The following is a 20088-nucleotide window of genomic DNA, read 5'->3' as shown; positions in this document are numbered from 1 at the left end:
AGCAAGGTTTTTAATAGAAGGCTTTGAAATCACTACATGTTAATAATTTTATTACATTAAATTTATTTGAGATAGATTTTTTAAATAGTAATCGAAAAATGTTATTAGATCAATTTTCTTGAAGAACAGAAACAAAACAATCCCAATTTGAATATTTTTGAAAAGGTATATTGACTTATAAGAGTACAAGTTTGACCATTTTGCCATAGCAATTAGGCCCACACAATGCTGGCTCTATTTCAAGGCCGGGTATTTTCATAATCATTACAATCATGCAAACTTATAAAATAAATTCAAAGTAAAATAAAAAAAAACCTGAACACCAACAGTTGCATACAATTTAATTACTCTTGCCCCATTATACATAAATGTTTCTAAAATATCCACTTCAAAAAAGTACACTGACATAAAGATTTAAATTTGATCCGGTTTAGATTTTAAAATTGTCCTTAAAAAAAAACAACTCCAGAAAAGATTTCAGTTTGATGGATGGGCCTCAGTATTTCCTTAACCACCTGAAAACAAAAAGAGATATGAAAAGATTACTTTATAATCATATTGTACATTTATGAATTACAAATACTGTTTACTAGTGTAACTAATCCAGTGAATAAATGAGAAATAGGATTTGATCACAATTAAACCTTAAAATAAATACAAAAGGGAAGAAAAATGTGAAAAATTTCTCACATTACCTACCGGTACATCATTTACTAAAATTTATTGACAGTTAAGGCAGACAAGTCTTATCAGACAAGAAAAGCTATGATGACCTAGCTTTAATATGACTTCTTTACTTACTTATTGGTTTCTATGTTGTAGAACAATTTAACTTTGTTCTCATAGTAAAAACTGGAGGGCTGCCCATGATTCATTTGACTGTATCCCCCTTTCAGACAAACAATGCCCCCCCTCAGCCGAGGTAGAGGCAGCAGCCCTGGGCTCAGGGAGTGCCTTCACATAGAACCAACAATTGGTTCTAGGATTATAACACTCCACCGATGAAAGCAAGCTGAATTGATGAAAAATATATGAAAACAATTGTAAAAGTTATCACCCAAATTTCTTTTGATTAATTTCAATCAATATTTCTCTTTTTGTCCTGAAAATTGTGAAGACATACTAGTACATACCAATTGCCTTCACCTATTCCACCAATAGCAAATATATAGCCATCTACTTCACAAAGGGAATGCTCCATCCTCGCAACATTCAATGGAGCCACTGGTCTCCACTCTTTGGTCCCGTATGAGTACACCAATACTTTATTGGTAGGGGAGGGACACTCCGAATCTTTATACCTGGCTCCACCTAAAAAAAATTGCATAATCAGATCATCTTGCAATTACTTTAACATGATTTAATTTAACAAATATATATTAAATTTTCTTTAAAATGAAAATTAATTTGGTCAATTGCAGTTTTTGCTGATTTTGTGACATGCTTTGCCCCAAACCCTGTCAAAGTCTCGAGGAAATTCGACCACCTTGATCTATCTACTACTACAATCTTGATAGACCTCTAACAGTGACTTTTTCTCTTAATAAGACAGTTAGTTTCCATTTTAAAGTTTAAAAGATATGGTCAAGATTAAAAAAAGGTAAGACACAGTAAAGAAAGAAAACATGTCTTTCAGTCTAGAATCTTGGTGACATGAAAAACTAAAAGCATTACATACGCCTAAGTCAAGCTTCATTATCTAATATTTTCAAGTGATGATCAGAGAGAAGGATATCCACAGAGTAGAGACATACAGAAGTTTAAAAAAAAGAAACACTGGAGAGAACTTCCCAATTTACTTTCAGATGTCCATGATATTAAGAGTTACTGGAATACTAAATAATGAGGTACGTAGAACTGTATCTACTTACCAACCATGTACCACTGGTCTCCTCCCCATACCATCTCCTTACGATAATCCCTACCACCATCGGAGAGGGGCAGGTCCTGCATTCCATCTCTTTTACTCCTTTTCTTCTTTACATGTTTGTCGTTGCTTTTTCCCTCCATTATGGAAACATGTTTTTGCTTTGGTTTTCTCCCCATCATACAATCCATGCTTTGTAGTCCAGTTGGGTTGGGATGATTGTTTAAGCCACTAGCTTGCTTTCCAGCCAGCCATGCAAGAACTTTAATGTCATTCTCTTTTTCTTTGTTGTTCATCATGGACCCTAGGTATATATATAATTTACGACAATATAATAAGCTGTTTTACTTTTAAGCTGCAAGTTCATGCAATTATTATAAAATAATAAACTCTGGTCATCATATGTACATAATTATGAAGCAAGTCCCTAGCTCTGTTTACCTGAATATCTAACTGCATGATTATGTTTAAACATCAATTTCCAAATTGATAATGAAATTCTTTGTAAATGAGTTTTCTGTATTCTGTCCCTGGGACAGACCATAATAATATCTTCTAAATCAATTTAAAAATTTAAATTTTTGAAGTGTCTAAAAGTTAGGAACATTCATGCACTTTGATAAGGTTTATAGTTTAAACCTTGATCAACTTAAATTTGAAAGTATCCAACTATCCATGCCCTTTTGCCAACTACATCAAGTGAATAAAGGTGACATAAATATAAATAATTAAAAAGTGGTTATGTACAAATAAGATGGCTATCTTAGCTACCTAAATAGTACATTGTTACCAAGGTAACCACCTAGAGTAACTCTCGCGAAAAAGGAACTTGGATAATAGAATGATAGGTTTAATTGGGATTTATAAATGAAATCATCATATTTCATCCATCATTTGTTAAACTTTCTTCTACTATATATAAATAATCATACTCATTAAGAAATAAAATTCCTTTATCCCAAGAGGTCTTAATTTATACATGTAAATGAGTTTTACTGAATTAAATGATAACTACTGAAAGTCACACAATGCTATGTGTACTTGTACACGTCAATTTTATTAAGATGAGCCTGAAAATATATACTTTTTACAGTTTTATCCTCCTTTTTATATCATTTTCACATCAATTTTTTTATATACTTTTTGATGGCATGTTGACAATAAAATATTACATTTTGATTCCTTGTATTGCTTGATACAAGGTGCAGAAATGGTGGATGAGCTTTGACTTCGGGAACAGGCATGACGATTAAAATCATCCATAGCATCTTCAGTCATTAGAACAATGTCAAAAGTGACATCGGGTTCCTTGAACTCAGAGCTACAGTGTGTCTATACAGGCAACAGAAAGAAGAAAGGCAGAAAAGGAATAGGTCACTGAAGAACAGAAATAAAGATTAGAATGGAATGTAACATTGAAATGTTGAAATGGCCTACGTTTACAATGCACATTGAAATGTTTTTGAATGTAAAATTGAAACATTAAAAAGAAAATGATATATATCAAATATATTTATTATTTTAAGCCATTTCACAAAGAAGTTTTTGTTCTCTCCATTAGTCAACCAATAAATAAGAATGTAATTCCTGTAGGTATATTTAATAAAATTCTGGGCATCATATAAATCAAATAAATTCTTTGAAAAAAAACTGAATTTTCCTTCTTAAGTTTATGAATATTGCGAGTCAAGGAAGGGTAAACAAATGAATTTCAAGGTGATATATACGCAGTATTCCTAATTAAACGCGAGGAATTATTCAAAATCGTGAGGAGCACCCTTAGTGAATTTTAAAATCTCGCCATTATTTTTTGAGAGTTGTGAACTATGAGAAATAAGGATAAAAGCTCCACGTTTGCAATTTTATATTCTCACGATTTGATACAAAACAGCGGGATCGCGGAATTAAGTACTCGCATGAAATAAGGAATTTACAGTTATCAATACAGTCATTCCATTCATTCATTCCAGTTTGGAGTTGAGTTTTTAACATATATATACTGTACTTACCTTTGATGATACTTTATTTACAAACTGATGATCAATCTATCTAAGCATGATTTGTATGTTGCACATTTAGCAAACCTGATAATGCTGTCAATTCAGTTGTTTATCATTTATGACACATCATCTTTTATTGTGGAAGTAAAATTATTGAATACCTGCTTTATACTATATAAAAAAAACTTAAATAAAAAACTAAGCATAAATTATTTTAAAAGGAGAAACAATTTGGTACACTATACTCGGGCTATAAAGAAACATAACTATTCATGTACCTTTAGATATTGCTCAACACTTCCTTCACTGTTGGCAAGGCTCCTTGGTTCTTGAATCTTCAGATTTAGAGGGTCTTGCTGATTGAGGCTGATGGAGGTTTGAACCCTACAACAAGGTATAAAAGATGCATTAAATTCTCATATTCTTAATTACACTGTCATTTTTTTTCACAACAAGAATAGAATTCCTGTGTCCCCCGCCGGTCAAGCAGTATACTAGTATCGAGTCTATCGACCAAGGCTGATTTAGGAACTTGACCAAGGTATTAGTGGTATAAACATTTGGTATAAATTTAATGAAAATCCGTCAAAATTTGTAGGCATGAGAGCGCTTACAAGGTCAATTTTTGGATAAAACGGAGTCATTATTGTGGTCAAAGTCCCATAACTCCAACAAAAAGTATTGACCAATGCTGATTTTCCCAGGTATTAGTGGTATAAACATTTGGTTTAAATTAAATGAAAATCCGTCAAAATTTGTAGGCATGAGAGTGCTTACAAGGTCAATTTTTGGATAAAACGGAGTCATTATTGTGGTCAAAGTCCCATAACTCCAACAAAAAGTATCGACCAATGCTGTTTTTTGAACTTGACCAAGGTAATGGTATAAACATTTGGTATAAATTTAATGAAAATCCGTCAAAATTTGTAGGCATGAGAGTGCTTACAAAAAAGTGTGACGGACGGACGCACGGACACATGGACACAAGGACACAAGGACACACGGACGGACGCCCGGCATTTCTATGTCCCCGCTCCGCGTTGCGGCGGGGGACAATAAAATAGAGTAGATCCTTTAATATGCATGTTTTACATAACAGACTGGTAATAAACATGTATATGCCTTATTTAACTTATGTTTATGATTATGTTTATTGTTTAATTTCAAGCTATAATCCTATGATTTATCTTTTTCATATATAAAAGGTAAGGTAATATTGAAGAGTACATGTACTTACCAGTTAGCCATAGTGATCAAGCCAACACAATAGGGGCTCTGCTTAAGGGCTGGACATTTTACGAAGCATTTCATCAATTGCTGGCTTGATAGGTGTGAGAATCTGACCATATCCATCACTCTCTCCAGATTCTTCATTCTATCCCCAGGATGGTGAAGCCAACTTACAGCGCTCTCAAAAATGTCCATCTCTGAACTCACATTGAGCCTATCATTGGACAAAATCATGCAGACTGTGTCCACATCCAAACCGTAGAAAGAGGAACTGTTCCTTATCTCCATAAAATTTTTGGCTACGGCATCCATTAGAATGTCACAAAGTTGCACATCTTTACGACTCCTCATCTTTTGCAAAAGAGCAAGCATGTCATTGTGACTAAGAGAGGAGATTTTCTTCAAACACATCTGTGTGATTTGCTGCACTTCGAACATCCGAGAGAGATCAAGTACCTCATGCAGACAATCAGGCTTAATGACATTGATATTACCAGAATAAATGCAATTTAGGAATGCCTTCAAAGAACCCTCTGAAACTCCAGTAACCTTAATTTGCCTAGGTCTGATAGGTGGCTGAGTAAAGTCCTTGCTGTTAAACAACTTCTCAAACAAAGGACTCTGACTAGCAAGAACGACCTTATGCACCGGGTAAATGATGCTGCCTAGTTTGAATGAAATGTCACATATCTGTTCTCTGTTATAGATCTCATTCAAATATTGGCCGATATTGGCATAGTGCTTGCTGTTTGAAACCTGTATATGGCCTGAGAGTGGTGCACTATCAGTTTCATTTTCAGCCTTGGGAGATGATTTTTTAAGATTTCTGTGAACCTCATCATCTGATGCAGTTGATGAAACTGAACTTGGTGGAGAGACTGAACTTGGTGGAGAAGGAGTCTGGTTTTGGTTTCTGTCCACTATAATTGCATAAATACATTCTTCAAATAAATGATACCTTCATAAAGTTTCAAAATGATTTAAGAATTGAGAATTATTAAAATTAAAATGAATGTTTTTTTTCTAAATATCTTATGATCTAAAAGTCAATCCTTTAATAGCCCAACCTCCACTAACCTTCAATAAATTTTATCAATCTCCTGAACTCAGTGTTTGAAGTTGTTTCTATTTAATCAAAGCAGCATTAAACAGCTTAATAGTTGACTATTTTAATCCAATAGAAAATAAATTTCCTTTAATAATTGTATTTCTAGTAACAACAAGAATAGAATTCCTGGGTCCCCCGCCGGTCAAGCAGTATACTAGTATCGAGTCTATCGACAAAGGCTGATTTTCGAACTTGACCAACGTATTAGTGGTATAAACATTTGGTATAAATTTAATGAAAATCCGTCAAAATCTGTAGGCATGAGAGCGCTTACAAGGTCAATTTTTGGATAAACTGGGGTCATTATTGTGGTCAAAGTCCCATAACTCCAACAAAAAGTATTGACCAATGCTGATTTTCGAACTTGACCAAGGTATTAGTGGTATAAACATTTGGTATAAATTTAATGAAAATCCGTCAAAGTTTGTAGGCATGAGAGCGCTTACAAGGTCAATTTTTTCATAAAACGGAGTCATTATTGTGGTCAAAGTCCCATAACTCCAACAAAAAGTATCGACCAATGCTGATTTTCGAACTTGACCAAGGTATTAGTGGTATAAACATTTGGTATAAATTTAATGAAAATCCGTCAAAGTTTGTAGGCATGAGAGCGCTTACAAGGTCAATTTTTGGATAAAACAGAGTCATTATTGTGGTCATAGTCCCATAACTCCAACAAAAAGTATCGACCAATGCTGATTTTCGAACTTGACCAAGGTATTAGTCGTATAAACATTTGGTATAAATTTAATGAAAATCCTTCAAAGTTTGTAGGCATGAGAGCGCTTACAAGGTCAATTTTTTCATAAAACGGAGTCATTATTGTGATCAAAGTTCGATAACTCCAACAAAAAGTATCGACCAATGCTGATTTTCAAACTTGACCAAGATAATAGTGGTATAAACATTTGGTATAAATTTAATGAAAATCCGTCAAAATTTGTAGGCATGAGAGCGCTTACAAGGTCAATTTTTGGATAAAACGGAGTCATTATTGTGGTCAAAGTCCCATAACTCCAACAAAAAGTATCGACCAATGCAGATTTTCGAACTTGACCAAGGTATTAGTGGTATAAACATTTGGTATTAATTTAATGAAAATCCGTCAAAGTTTGTAGGCATGAGAGCGCTTACAAGGTCAATTTTTTCATAAAACGGAGTCATTATTGTGGTCAAAGTTCGATAACTCCAACAAAAAGTATCGACCAATGCTGATTTTCGAACTTGACCAAGGTATTAGTGGTATAAACATTTGGTATAAATTTAATGAAAATCCGTCAAAGTTTGTAGGCATGAGAGCGCTTACAAGGTCAATTTTTGGATAAAACGGAGTCATTATTGTGGTCATAGTCCCATAACTCCAACAAAAAGTATCGACCAATGCTGATTTTCGAACTTGACCAAGGTATTAGTGGTATAAACATTTGGTATAAATTTAATGAAAATCCGTCAAAGTTTGTAGGCATGAGAGCGCTTACAAGGTCAATTTTTTCATAAAACGGAGTCATTATTGTGATCAAAGTTCGATAACTCCAACAAAAAGTATTGACCAATGCTGCTTTTCGAACTTGACCAAGATAATAGTGGTATAAACATTTGGTATAAATTTAATGAAAATCCGTCAAAATTTGTAGGCATGAGAGCGCTTACAAAAAAGTGTGACGGACGGACGCACGGACACACGGACGCACGGACCCACGGACACACAGACCCACGGACACACGCGTTGCAGCGGGGGACAAAAAGAAAAAAAAAAGGTTTGAAAACAATATTTTGGGTTGAAGCTTACAAACCTTTTGTCATTTGTTCAGAGAAGGCAAGCAACCTTTTTTTATGGAGAGCCAAGTAAATGCCAACAGGATCCAACAAATATATACAAAGTAAAATGTGAATACCCCTACCTTTCTGCTGAATATTTCTAAACTTCATGGAGTCCAAGACCACAGACCCAGAGGAGGAAGTTGTAGATGTAGAAACCCTAGATGTAGAAGCTCCCAAGGCAGCATTTTCAGCCTTAAATAAAATGAATATATTTCAAACAATAAAATATAGATTGATAACAAATGTAAACAAAACCATTACTTTTATATTAAGCAAAAACTTACTTTCATCCTCTCTTGCCGCTTCCTCTCAAGCCAGCAGGCCTGAGGGTCGGCATCCTCTTTGCTCATGAAGCTGTACCAAACGTCCCGATTTACTACAACCGGTTCACGCTTTGGCAGGACTTCACTTGTTACAATCATAGTGTCCTTCATCTTTGGACACGATGAATTTCAAGATATCCAATACGGCCTTTCAAATTTCTGAGGTTAATTAAAGAATACAAATAAATTAACAGTTGATAGAATGTTCCAATTGAACGATGTATATAACCACACACGAGTACCCGACACTTCCGACGAATCGATTGGCGATGGCGAAGATTGGTAGTATTCACAAACTATCAATCTTTTGGAGTCACGAAAACGCAGCTTCCCTACAGCAATACTATTATGTAACTAAGGAAGTCTAAACATGCCCGCGCATTTAACTTGAAATGGCAGGAAGTAGGATAATTTCTAGTCTTTTCGTTGAAAAAGATATTTCCGGATTTTTTTATAACAGGCAGAAAAGTCGATCAATGCATGTAGCGTGTAGATTAATCATTTTTACTCAAGACCTAAATAAAGCAAGACAAGTATTTCACTTAAGGGTGTTGTTTACTCAGGGTTTGAGTTCTCAAATTCGGATTGTTATAAAGTTCAATGTAATGAGTAAAATTTGTTCTAAACAAAAAAAGTATTAATGAAATGAATTATTATTGACAAAACATTTGATATTTTTACTTTATTACGGAATTAGGCTCAAACAAAAATAGACTTTTAGCCAAACAGAGAAAATTCGGACTAAATTTTGCAGATTTTGTTTTTCGCTAAAACATTTTTGGCAGTACTCTAATATTGAAAGCTAAGATTTTATATTTTAGTCTATTTAATTTTTCATATTTTCTGCTGGTTTTACCTCACTTAATCATTAAAATAATTGAATGGCACGAATTGCGAAAATATTTTAAAAAAATTAAAAACGATAAAAGATACCATATCTCAAAATTTTGATCATTGACCTCATATAAATTTCATGCCAACAGAATAATGTCAATATAGATAGTTCAATGCTATAAATGTTTTTGTATTATCATCATTCAATTTTTTGTAAACTTAGATAAAAAAAATAGGTAGGGATTTGAAAACTGATAGAGGAAATTCGGACTGGAATATTTTTTCAAATTGTAGCTGAAATCTTAATGTTTTGTACCTATTTAGTGCCACTGCCATTCATGAAATGTATTACATTTTTTTAAAGTGTTTTATTATTTGAAATATATTTACAATTAAGAAAATTTCAGTTGTAATGTAAAATTTTATGGGATTTTTCTTGATTTTTCAAAATATATTCAATGGCCATTGACTCAAAAAGTAGGTCATTGACCTACTTTTTTGAAAGTAAAAAATAACACTACAATCAAAGGTCTATAACATACAATAAATGGGGTTTCATTATCATCAGTGGAATTTTTTTTCATTCTGAGTAAACGTCATCCTTAAGCGGAAAAACGCAAATATCCTTAGTTACATGTAAGATATCTCTTCAAAGATACGATACACGGATAGGCTATATCCCCAAGTACCCAAACTCCGTCACCATTAGCTGAAAACATTGCGCGTTTCTCTGTAAATTATTTTCTGCGGTTTTTATCATTTGCAATCACTAAATATAACCTGAAACGTTCTAATCTATTAAAAAATAAACAAAAATAAAAATATTTTTATTATTATTCAAATAAGCCATCTGAATACAACGTTTATCACACGTGCTATCATAACTTATGAACCTAACTCCGTCACACGCATGATATATGATACGCCAGGGAATGTAGACACATTAAGAGTTAAGTTTAAACTCAACTTGTATCTAGACCAAGTTAAAATAAGTAAAATCGGTGTATACAATTTAAATTGTATTTAATTTCATCAAAGTGAAATGATCGCCAGAATAAAAAAATGGGTCATTGTATCAACAATCACAATGACCTTTTTAGAATGTATGGAAGTCATTTGATTTCTATGCATGATGAATAACATTTTTTTAAAAGAAAATTATATAAACTTTAATGAAATTTTGTGGATCGTTAAAATATGCCACCGTTAAGTATCCAATTTAATCAAAATTAGACGTGCTGAATCAGCGCTACACAGCCCACGGGTTCTTGAGGACGGGACCACCATCCCCCCTCCCCAATATTTACACCACCACCACCACCACCCCCCTATATAAATTTGATAGAAAAGGAGAAAAGTAATAAAAAGTTGAAGTTCCTGATTTTTTTTCAACGAATACCTCCTCCATTTCTCATGGACAGATAGGAAAATCTCCAGATATTGCCAAGTCCAACACTATATCCAAAGAGGGACAAAAGGTACTCTATTTTCCGACTCCAAACCACTCGTTCCCCGGGACTCGATGAATCAGATTCAGAATCTAGTAACACTGGCTCATTTTCCAGGAAACCTGTGTCAACATTCGTTTCCTTTGACATGATTTACATCTGAAAACAAAGCAAAAAATGAGAGTAGCTTAAAACAAGAGGCCCAGGGGCCACATCGCTCACCTGAGCCTTAACTCTGATCAAATTAGCATTACAGTATCGAAATCAAAATATCTTTACAACTAAGTACAGTAGATCTTGCTAAAAAAAAAAGTTGAAAATCTGCCAATTTTTATCCACATCTTTATTTGGTAAATGCCAAGCCCCTTGTTGTTGTACCTCTAAGAAGATTTTCCTCTAATCCTAAATACCCCCCCCCCTATTTTGTGGCCCCACTTTTCTCTAGGGAATCATGGTATCATCAAACTTAAATCTGCATAACCTGAGGTTTCAAACAAAGTACTGAGTTTTGGACGGAAAACTTTCCAAGAATATTTTTAAAGATTTTCTCTATATATTCCTATGTAAAAATTCAACCCGCTATTGTGGCCCCGCCCTACCCCCAGGGACTATGATTTTGCAAACTTGAATTTATACACTACCCGAGGATGCCTCTACACAAGTTTAGGCTTTTCTGGCCAAATAGTTTTTAAAAAGAAGATTTTTAAAGATTTTCTCTATATATTCCTATGTACAAATTCATCCCCCATTGTGGCCTCACTGTATCCTGGTACTATGATTTAAACAAATTTGAATCTATACGACCTGGGGATGCTTCCACTCAAATTTGGGCTTTCCTGGCCTAATAGTTTTCCGAAGAAATTTTTTTTTAAGATTTTCTCTCTATATAAAAATTTATCCCCCATTGTGGCCCCGCCCTACCCCCAGGGACTATGATTTGAACAAACTTGAATCTACACTATCTAAGGATGCTTAAACGCCAATTTAAGCTTTCCTAGGGTAATAGTATAAAAAAAACATTTAAGATTTTCTCTATATAATCCTGTATAAAAATTCACACCCCAATTGTGGCCCCACCCTACCCCCGGGGACCATGATTTGAACAAACTTGAATCTACATTATCTGAGGATGCTTCCAGTCAAATTTAAGCTTTTCTGGCCTAATAATTTTTTAGAAAAAGATTTTTAAAGATTTTCTCTATATATTCCTACATAAAAATCCATTCCCCCATTGTGGCCCCGCCATACCCCCGGGGACTATGATTTGAACAAACTTGAATCTTTACTACCTGAGGATGCTTCCACTCATATTTGAGCTTTCCTGGCCTAATAGTTTTTGAGAAGAAGATTTTTAAAGATTTTCTCTATATATTCCTACATAAAAATCCATTCCCCCATTGTGGCCCCGCCATACCCCCGGGGACTATGATTTGAAGAAACTTGAATCTACACAACCTGAGGATGCTTCCATTTTAATTTGAGCTTTTCTGGCCTAATAGTTTTTTAGAAGATTTTTAAAGATTTTATCTATATATTCCTATGTAAAACTTGATCCCCCTATTGTGGCCCCACCCTACCCCTGGGGACCTTGATTTGAACAAACTTGAATCCACACTACCTGGGGATGCCTCCACACAAGTTTAAGCTTTTCTGGCCAAATAGTTTTTGAGAGGAAGATTTTTGAAAAATACTAACAAATTTTCAATAATTCTCAATTATCTCCCTTTTAAAGAGGGCGTGGCCCTTCATTTGAACAAACTTGAATCCCCTTTATCCAGTGATGCTTTGTGCCAAATTTGGTTGAAATCTGCCCAGTGGCTCTGGAGAAGAAGAAGAAAATGTGAAAAGTTTACAACGACAACGCCGCCGACAACGACAACGCCAACGCCGACGACAGACAATGGACAAATTTTGATCACAAAAGCCCACATGAGCTTTCAGCTCAGGTGAGCTAAAAATGTAGTGATATTGTTATGTCGTGATTGAATAACGTTTTTTTTCCTTTTCTTTTCTTGCTTGAATAAATGTGATTAAATCTTGAATGCCAAGGAAGGTATTGTAACATTGAAAATTTTATTACCACCCACGATATACCCAAAATTTACAAAATTCCAAAATCCCGAATTGTTTCCTCATTACATTGTTCACCATGTATCCTTTAATCTATTTACTGTTTAGACAAAATGTTAGTGTAGAGAGCATGCTGCGTCAACACTACACATGTGCAATATATATAAAAAATATATACATAATATTATTCCTATGAAATAACCACCTTTTTATTCAAACTCTTTTAAAATTTGACTTATTGTAATAAGTATTTTTCAGAAATGTTTTCGCACCAAGAATTTGATCTAGATGTATTTACTTTACGTTCTTTTCTTCCCTCAAAGAACTTGAAGTCTGAACAAGTTTGTGATATATCGATATTGGGACAATGTCAAAGTCTCTCCTGGGCATGAGTATTTGATTTTGCCATACTTTGTTACTAAATTCAAGGTTTTTCAGCTTCGTGATTTCTTAGCAGATTTTTTTGAAAGTCGAAAATACATTAGTATCCACGGTTAAAACGTGTTCGAACACAAAGTTGATATGGATACTGATCTGCCATATAAACATGATGTAGCCTATATGTTTGTGTAACCATACAAAAGCAAGCCCTATACTTATAATATTTATTTTATTTAAATAAAATATGCTACTTTTAAATTCCAATGTAGATTTTTGGTAATATTTATTATAAGTGTTATAATCAGTTGCATGTAATCATACACAATTTGATACAACTAAGTGGACAATGTGTTTTGAATATTCTCTGGAAATAGGTTGAAGAACACATGTGACAATAGTCTCAACATACGTGTTTTTATTTTGTCGGTCAAAACGTCGATTATAAATTTTAAGAAAAATACAAGGATCTTGCATTACAAAAAGCAAAACAAAGACTTGAAGCATGCATATATCACAATTTTTCCCTAACGTCGGTAAAACTTCGTTAATTTCATACTGTAGAGTAAATTATACTTCTCAAAAAGACCAGGCTGAAGCTAGCAGCCACTAAGCCCGTAGAAGCTAGCAGCCAATAAGGATATTCATCAGAGTACTGGGAGTACTCGAACTGAAAATTATATTTTACTTTATTATCTGCATATTTTAATTAATATCAAGAAGATTTATGCATTAATGATTTTTCTGAGCATGGACAACCCCAGAGGCATAAAGCTTGCCCGGAAAAAATATTATTGCGTTTGTGTCTAATGAATTCAATTGAATATTGGTATTTGTCTATTCTTATGCATGAAAATTGATCCCCAAGTCTGGTTACTTTACTCCAAAAATAACATGCATCGAAAATCATAAAATCCTCGTATTATTACAAAAATGGGACGGTCAGACCTCTTACAATGTGATTTTATTCTCATAAAAAAATTACCCTCAATCGAAAACCAGAAAGTTAGAAATCCAAAGATGAATTGGGATTATTTTGTGTCAGCCATGTTTTTAGCAGTTCACAATGATATAGGGGTGAAAAGTGGTTCATTATCTACCTTATCTTTGAAGTGTGCATCAAATGAATACCGTTTCAAATTTGGGCTGTAGGGGTACCACCAAGTGGCTCCCAGGGGTTCTGGCTCATTTCAGGGGTTTATATCTGACTTAAGTTTGATCACAATAACTTGGAAACACTAGAATTAGGTAGAGGGCCTCAGGGGGTATTCAGTATAAGCGTTAGAGGGCACCTTTGACCCCTGCAAGGGTCCAGTTAGCTCACCCGAACTTTGCACTTTTTAGCAGTTCACAATGATATAGGGGTGAAATGCTAAAAATTTTCAAAGTGAGTTATTTGGTCCCAAATTTAACGCACTTTGAAAATTTTTTTCAAAGTGCGTAATTTTTTCAAAGTGCTTTGCCACATGCGTTGTTATGTATTTGAAAATTTGAAATATACTGTAAATGTTTTATAATGCAACTATAGCATCTGCAATGTCATTCTATTTCATAGCTGCAGATTTTTTTCAGACCAGGAGCTACAGTCCTGCAGCTATCTATTTCAGTTCATTAAAACTAAGATACTAAAGGTACAGGATTTGGTGATCTGCTATTTAATAGGGTTGTAACTTTTTGCACCGTCTTATTCATCTTCTTTCATTGTAATTTATCATATTTTGTAATACTTTAAAAAATATTACCCAGTTACCACAAACTGACCAACATGGTGTCCTTGTGTGCATTTTGCTACACCAGCTTCAAAAGCAATTAAAGTAGCCATAAAATCAGTAATCATTGCAATCCATCCATGGTTATTTTAAGCGTTTTCAATTATCACAGCACCTATTTTTCTATTACAGATGAGATCACAAATTGACTTCATCCTATCATGACTACCACTAACCATGTTGTATGATAATTTTATTACAAAAATGACCATTAAAATATTTACAACTGTCTTACTATAAAAAATTCAATAAATAAACATATCACTCACTCAAATCACGTTCTATGGTTACATGTTCATGTATACCGACAACCATACAGATGCTGAGACAAATGTAGCACAAGTTTACATTATCTACATGTAGATGTATAACATTACATGCACTTACATGAAAACACTTTGATATGTATATGGTATCTTTCTCTCATAATTAAAAGTTTGCATAGTTATCTACAGTGAAACTCCACAGTAACAGATCATAAAGAAGTTGCAATTCTTCTAATATCAGTAAGATAGAGAATGTCCAGGAGCAATTATCATCTGTAGTCTTTGACAGCTTCACCAACAAACATGATTCAGTTCACTAGCCACACTTCCTTAAACTTCCATTCCTAAGCCTTCAGTCCTGAGCATAATATCAAACAGTGTCCCTATTCATTCTCTACTGATATCCTGCAGTTATTGATCACTAGGTCTAGTCCTGTCTACATCAGGACATCTTTTCCCTTTTCCATGGCTTTTCCACTATGGTCGTCACAAGCTGGTTTTGGAAGATGAAGATCTTGATCCTGTCAAACACATAGAGGAATACAAGAAGAACAGATACGTACTGCACCCAGCCCCACTTGATCATATACCAGAATCCTGGGTAATAGCTAACAACAGTTAAGGTCACAGAATCATAAAACGAAAAAAGAATTATATTTTCGTTCAATAAACAAGCTTTCAGCTCAGGTGAGCTAAAAAAACAAAATAAAACACAAAGTCATGCAGATTGATGCATTTTAGGTGCAAGTCATTGTCTTGTAGGCAAAAAAAGTTTATTTTAGTATAAAATAATGCTCTTAGACAATCAAATACATGAAGTATAGTACCGTGTAATCAAAGTTGAATCCACAATACATTTGGCAAGAGGCATTTTACAATGCAAAGCCAAAATAGTGCAGTGTATTGCCTTTTCTACACGGTAAGAGTTGAACTGATTATTAAGCATCTGATGAATAAATCTGCTTGCATATGAAATGTGTGTGCTGTCTATAGTACCGGTATAAGACATGTATGCTGTCAATGATATAACATATAAAGATGTGTATGCTATCTATACTATAATGACATGAGTGATTGTGAGAAGGATACAGAATCATCTGTTCTGTGTAGGTGATGTTGCTGCTGATGACAAATGGCTGGCCCGCCCCTCGCCCACTCCTCCACAGTGAATAGGGTGCATTTAACTGGGTCGTCACTGAAATTAACCAAAACATTATCAATAAAGCAAAATGAATGAATGATGATAGTGCTCAGAAAAGGTAGGTAATTGACTTGCACTCATCTTCCTAAGTCAAGAGTTTCTTATCCGCTCCACTCTATATAAACCTTAGACAAAATTTGACAGGGTAAAAAACCCAGTTCTCTTGTTGGTCTCATTAAAGTTTGCATGATCCAATAAGAAACATTGCTTTAAGCATTATTGTTAATTGTGCATTGATCAATGTTGAGCCGTTGTCAAATGTATTTGAAACAGGCTAGTAAGTAATTGACTTTAATACTGCTATCGTATTTTAGCAAGAGTGAAACCATCTTTTCAAAATCTGATTACTACAAACAACTTATTCATAATAGCAGCCTTATTGCTATAGTTTTTCTGTTTAATTAGCAGTTTCTGATTGGTCAGAACAAGAGTTCACAAAACTTAGAAATTTGTACTCTCAATAGATGGCACAATGTTATGTCTGTTTGGTCAAGGGTTTATGTAGAGCGGAGCAGATCAGAAACTCTTGATCTGGAAGATGACTTGCAGAGATCGCGAGATTAATGGTTTCTTTAAAAACAAGTTGTCAATTTGTAGCATATTTTGTCAAATTTTTCTAATACAAAGATCTCCAATTCAAATACGGAACCAAACATTCTCATATGTGGTGATAATATGAGGCAAAAAATATATTCTTACCATTTCTTTCTGTGTAAGTTTTAAAGATGTTTGCTAGATCATAGTCTTCTGCATACACACTTGTAGAATCAATGATTGAGCCCTGCAAGATAAATATTCTTTTTATATCTTCCGATTTCATCTACAAATACTTGTAATAATCATTCTATACTCTAGTATTTCACAGAAATGTAATTGAAATACTCTGTTATTAAACCTTAGGCCTTATTAAAATTGATATACATACAAATACATCATATATGCACTTTTAAGGAAAATGGCTTAATTAAATCTTTAAGCAAAGAATTAAAAAATATGAACTATAATTTCCATAAGCATATTCAAATTCAAATAAAAGAAAGTAACAGAATTTTAAAACTTGAGCATTTTTTAAAAGAAAAAAAGATACTCTCTTATCAAAATCCTTGTCACAATTTCCTTAATTTTGAAGATTCATCAAAAGTTGATTGAAGGCAAATGCATATGCAACGCTGTTATTTTGTGGAATTAAGAACACTCATGTGTGGAGTAACATCACCCCTTCTTTTAAAAAAAATCTACCAGATCTCTCCTTGGAACAAAAATTTGGTATCTAGTCATACATATATCTATAAGGGAAAAATAATAGATTCCAGTGATTTATCAATTATCTTTTCTTTGTTGTTGTTGCTGCTCTTCTGCTTTGTAAACATACTATACAGGAAAATTAATTTACAGGTATATATATCAAATCTCCTTTATCTTAAACATCAGAACAAAAAAAAATCAACATGAATTGTGCATTTTCATTAGTTACCAGTATTTGTTTCCTTATTTTTTTCGCAGGAGGAGAGTGTGTGGTGGTTTACTTGGTTGTTTTATAATTATCTATAATAAACCATAATTTCAGAGCAAAGTATTTATTTAACTTACGCTGTATCTTAAATCCTGGCCTCTGTGTCCTATGGGTTGTTTCTGTCTCATATTCAGTTCACCATAAACATCCAGTCTGGCTCCAGGTTTTGGGGACTCATAATTGATGTATGCCATGGATTCCATCCCAAAAGATGAAAATCTCTAAAAAAAAAAAAAAAAAAATGAATAGTCAGGCCTCACTGAAATTTTCTTTGCTAGAACATGTGAAAGGTGAAAGCTGAAAATTCAATCTATTTCATTAGATGGTCTGAAAATTGAGGTTTTGATACCAACTTTCTTAATTATCAAGTAAAGAATGTATATATAACTTATTCGTTACAGTAAATGCCTTTTCCTTTATTAAGAAATATTTATCTTGCATATTTATTATTCGATTTCAAAGCAGCCCACTGGATTAAATTAATCCTGTTGAATTTTTATTGTCTATAATCTTAAACTGCTATGTCCACTATAAAGTGTACGTACATGCAAAGTGTAGTCAAAAAAGAGGAGAAGCTTTGCTCCAACAACTTTTTCAGATCCTAAAAGAGGCATCTCAAGTTTGAATTCTAGTCCATCAGCTTTCCCATCACCATTCTCATCTGGTTCTCTTGACTATTTAAATAAAATAGCTCATAATGAAGAGAGAAAAATATCATAAGACATTGAATTGATATCAATTATTTCAGAAATATGTGACAGCCAGAGCAAAACAATAGCAAAAAAAAACAACAAAGAATGAATAAAGATCAATCTAAAAGAAATCAAATTTTTGGTTTCTGGATTTTGTAAAATTATTGACATACCGGTATATGAATTCATCAATCAAATTCAATAATCAAATTCAATACCTGAATGAGTGGTATTCTGATATTTTGCTGCTGAAGCTGGTTGTATCTTTGATATGTACTGTAGGTGATAAAACTCCCTTCCTGCTCTAGTTCAAGAACCACAAGGAACTGTTTCTTGAAATGGACAGTTGGAACTTCTCTATAGAATTCTTCTTTCTTCCAGAACCCTAAAATATGTGTATATGGATTGTTTACTACTAAATACAATATGTCCAATCAAAAAAGAAAATTATTACAATTCATCAGGAAAACTGTATGAATAAACTTGAATCTTGAATCTAAAGCAGGGTGACAGAAAGCGAGACAGGCTAACCAGACACTGAGAGTGAAACTTAAATGGGAGTGATTGTGAAAGTGAATCAGTTGGAGAGTGAAAGTGAATTCAAAATGATTTATATGAAAGTTAGAATGTGTATAGAATAATAGAAAAGGAAATAAAATTTGGAAATACATGTTAACTCTTGAATATATTATATTATATATATATATATATATATATACTTTTTAAATAATATTTTAAAACATAAATTACATTATGCCTGTATGCACACATGTACAACACAACATCACTTATAGCAGGGACGTATATACTAACGGGTACTGAAAACCTAAAATTAATTGCATGAATTTATTCTGAACGGATCTGACACTCATAGAACATACTCCAGACTAGTACATTATACTATGTGACATTACTTTAAATGACTGTAGAAACATTTGTTTTTCTGAAACTCTACTGGCGTGCGACCAGTTCTCGCCGAGTACCATTTCTCGCCAGTACATTGTGACATCATTTTTCGTCTATAATTTTATGTGTTGATAAAATGACGTCACAATGTACTGGCGAGAAATGGTACTCGGCGAGAACTGGTCGCACGCCAGTAGTCTAAGTATAGATGCAAGTTATAGTTGTGAATACCATATCTGACAGGAATCTGAATGTAAATTAATCTATAAACTCAGATACTTTTCTTATTTTTTATATTAATTGTATATTCTATCAAATTCGAAACACTTTAATGTAAAATCACGGTTGTGAGTGATATTAATGTTAAGAACATCATGTTCATGCATGTCCAATTCAATCAAATCAAAACAATTCATTTGCTATGTTGTTGTAAAAATCACTCACCATAACTTCTATAAACAACGAAAAGTGGCGGAATGAAAACGAGGAATAAAATACAAAATGTCAATAGCGAAGCTTTTGTGCATATATGGGTCTTATAACGTCGGAGTTCTGGGTGGGCAAACACTTCGTATACCGCCATTTTTAAACAAAGTAGTATCGCAGCAAAATTTTATAGTCGTACATGAATTTTTATATCCGTGCACATTTATTTATTGGTT

General features: G+C 33.6%; 2 protein-coding genes across 3 annotated transcripts; both read right to left on the bottom strand.

Annotated features, from left to right (window-relative positions):
- Nucleotides 1–324: 324 nt before the first annotated feature.
- On the bottom strand, nt 325–8713 carry LOC105317349 (kelch-like protein 3). 2 transcript variants are annotated; one of them, XM_066079652.1, is made up of 10 exons: nt 8311–8713; nt 8107–8218; nt 5105–6017; nt 4146–4251; nt 3877–3912; nt 3040–3199; nt 1872–2171; nt 1134–1311; nt 802–1012; nt 325–515 (listed from the first exon to the last, which is right to left on the bottom strand). In XM_066079652.1, the coding sequence occupies exons 1-9, from the start codon at nt 8458–8460 to the stop codon at nt 841–843; spliced, it is 2127 nt and encodes a 708-aa protein (XP_065935724.1). In that variant the 5' UTR covers nt 8461–8713; the 3' UTR covers nt 325–515; nt 802–840. The 2 variants fall into 2 exon arrangements, with proteins under 2 accessions (XP_065935724.1, XP_065935725.1); XM_066079653.1 differs by lacking the exon at nt 3877–3912 and having other exon boundaries at nt 8311–8712.
- Nucleotides 8714–15024: 6311 nt separating this feature from the next.
- Nucleotides 15025–20030, bottom strand: LOC105317340 (transmembrane protein 231). The gene is made up of 7 exons (XM_011413954.4): nt 19871–20030; nt 18739–18905; nt 18374–18502; nt 17906–18049; nt 17015–17096; nt 16204–16309; nt 15025–15722 (listed from the first exon to the last, which is right to left on the bottom strand). Exons 1-7 carry the CDS (start codon nt 20007–20009, stop codon nt 15557–15559), a joined length of 933 nt encoding a protein of 310 aa, XP_011412256.2. The 5' UTR covers nt 20010–20030; the 3' UTR covers nt 15025–15556.
- Nucleotides 20031–20088: the final 58 nt, after the last annotated feature.

Source organism: Magallana gigas, chromosome 3, assembly GCF_963853765.1.
Source record: "Magallana gigas chromosome 3, xbMagGiga1.1, whole genome shotgun sequence".
Classification (NCBI taxonomy): Eukaryota; Metazoa; Mollusca; class Bivalvia; order Ostreida; family Ostreidae; genus Magallana; species Magallana gigas.
This window is presented reverse-complemented; position numbering and strand designations above follow the sequence as displayed.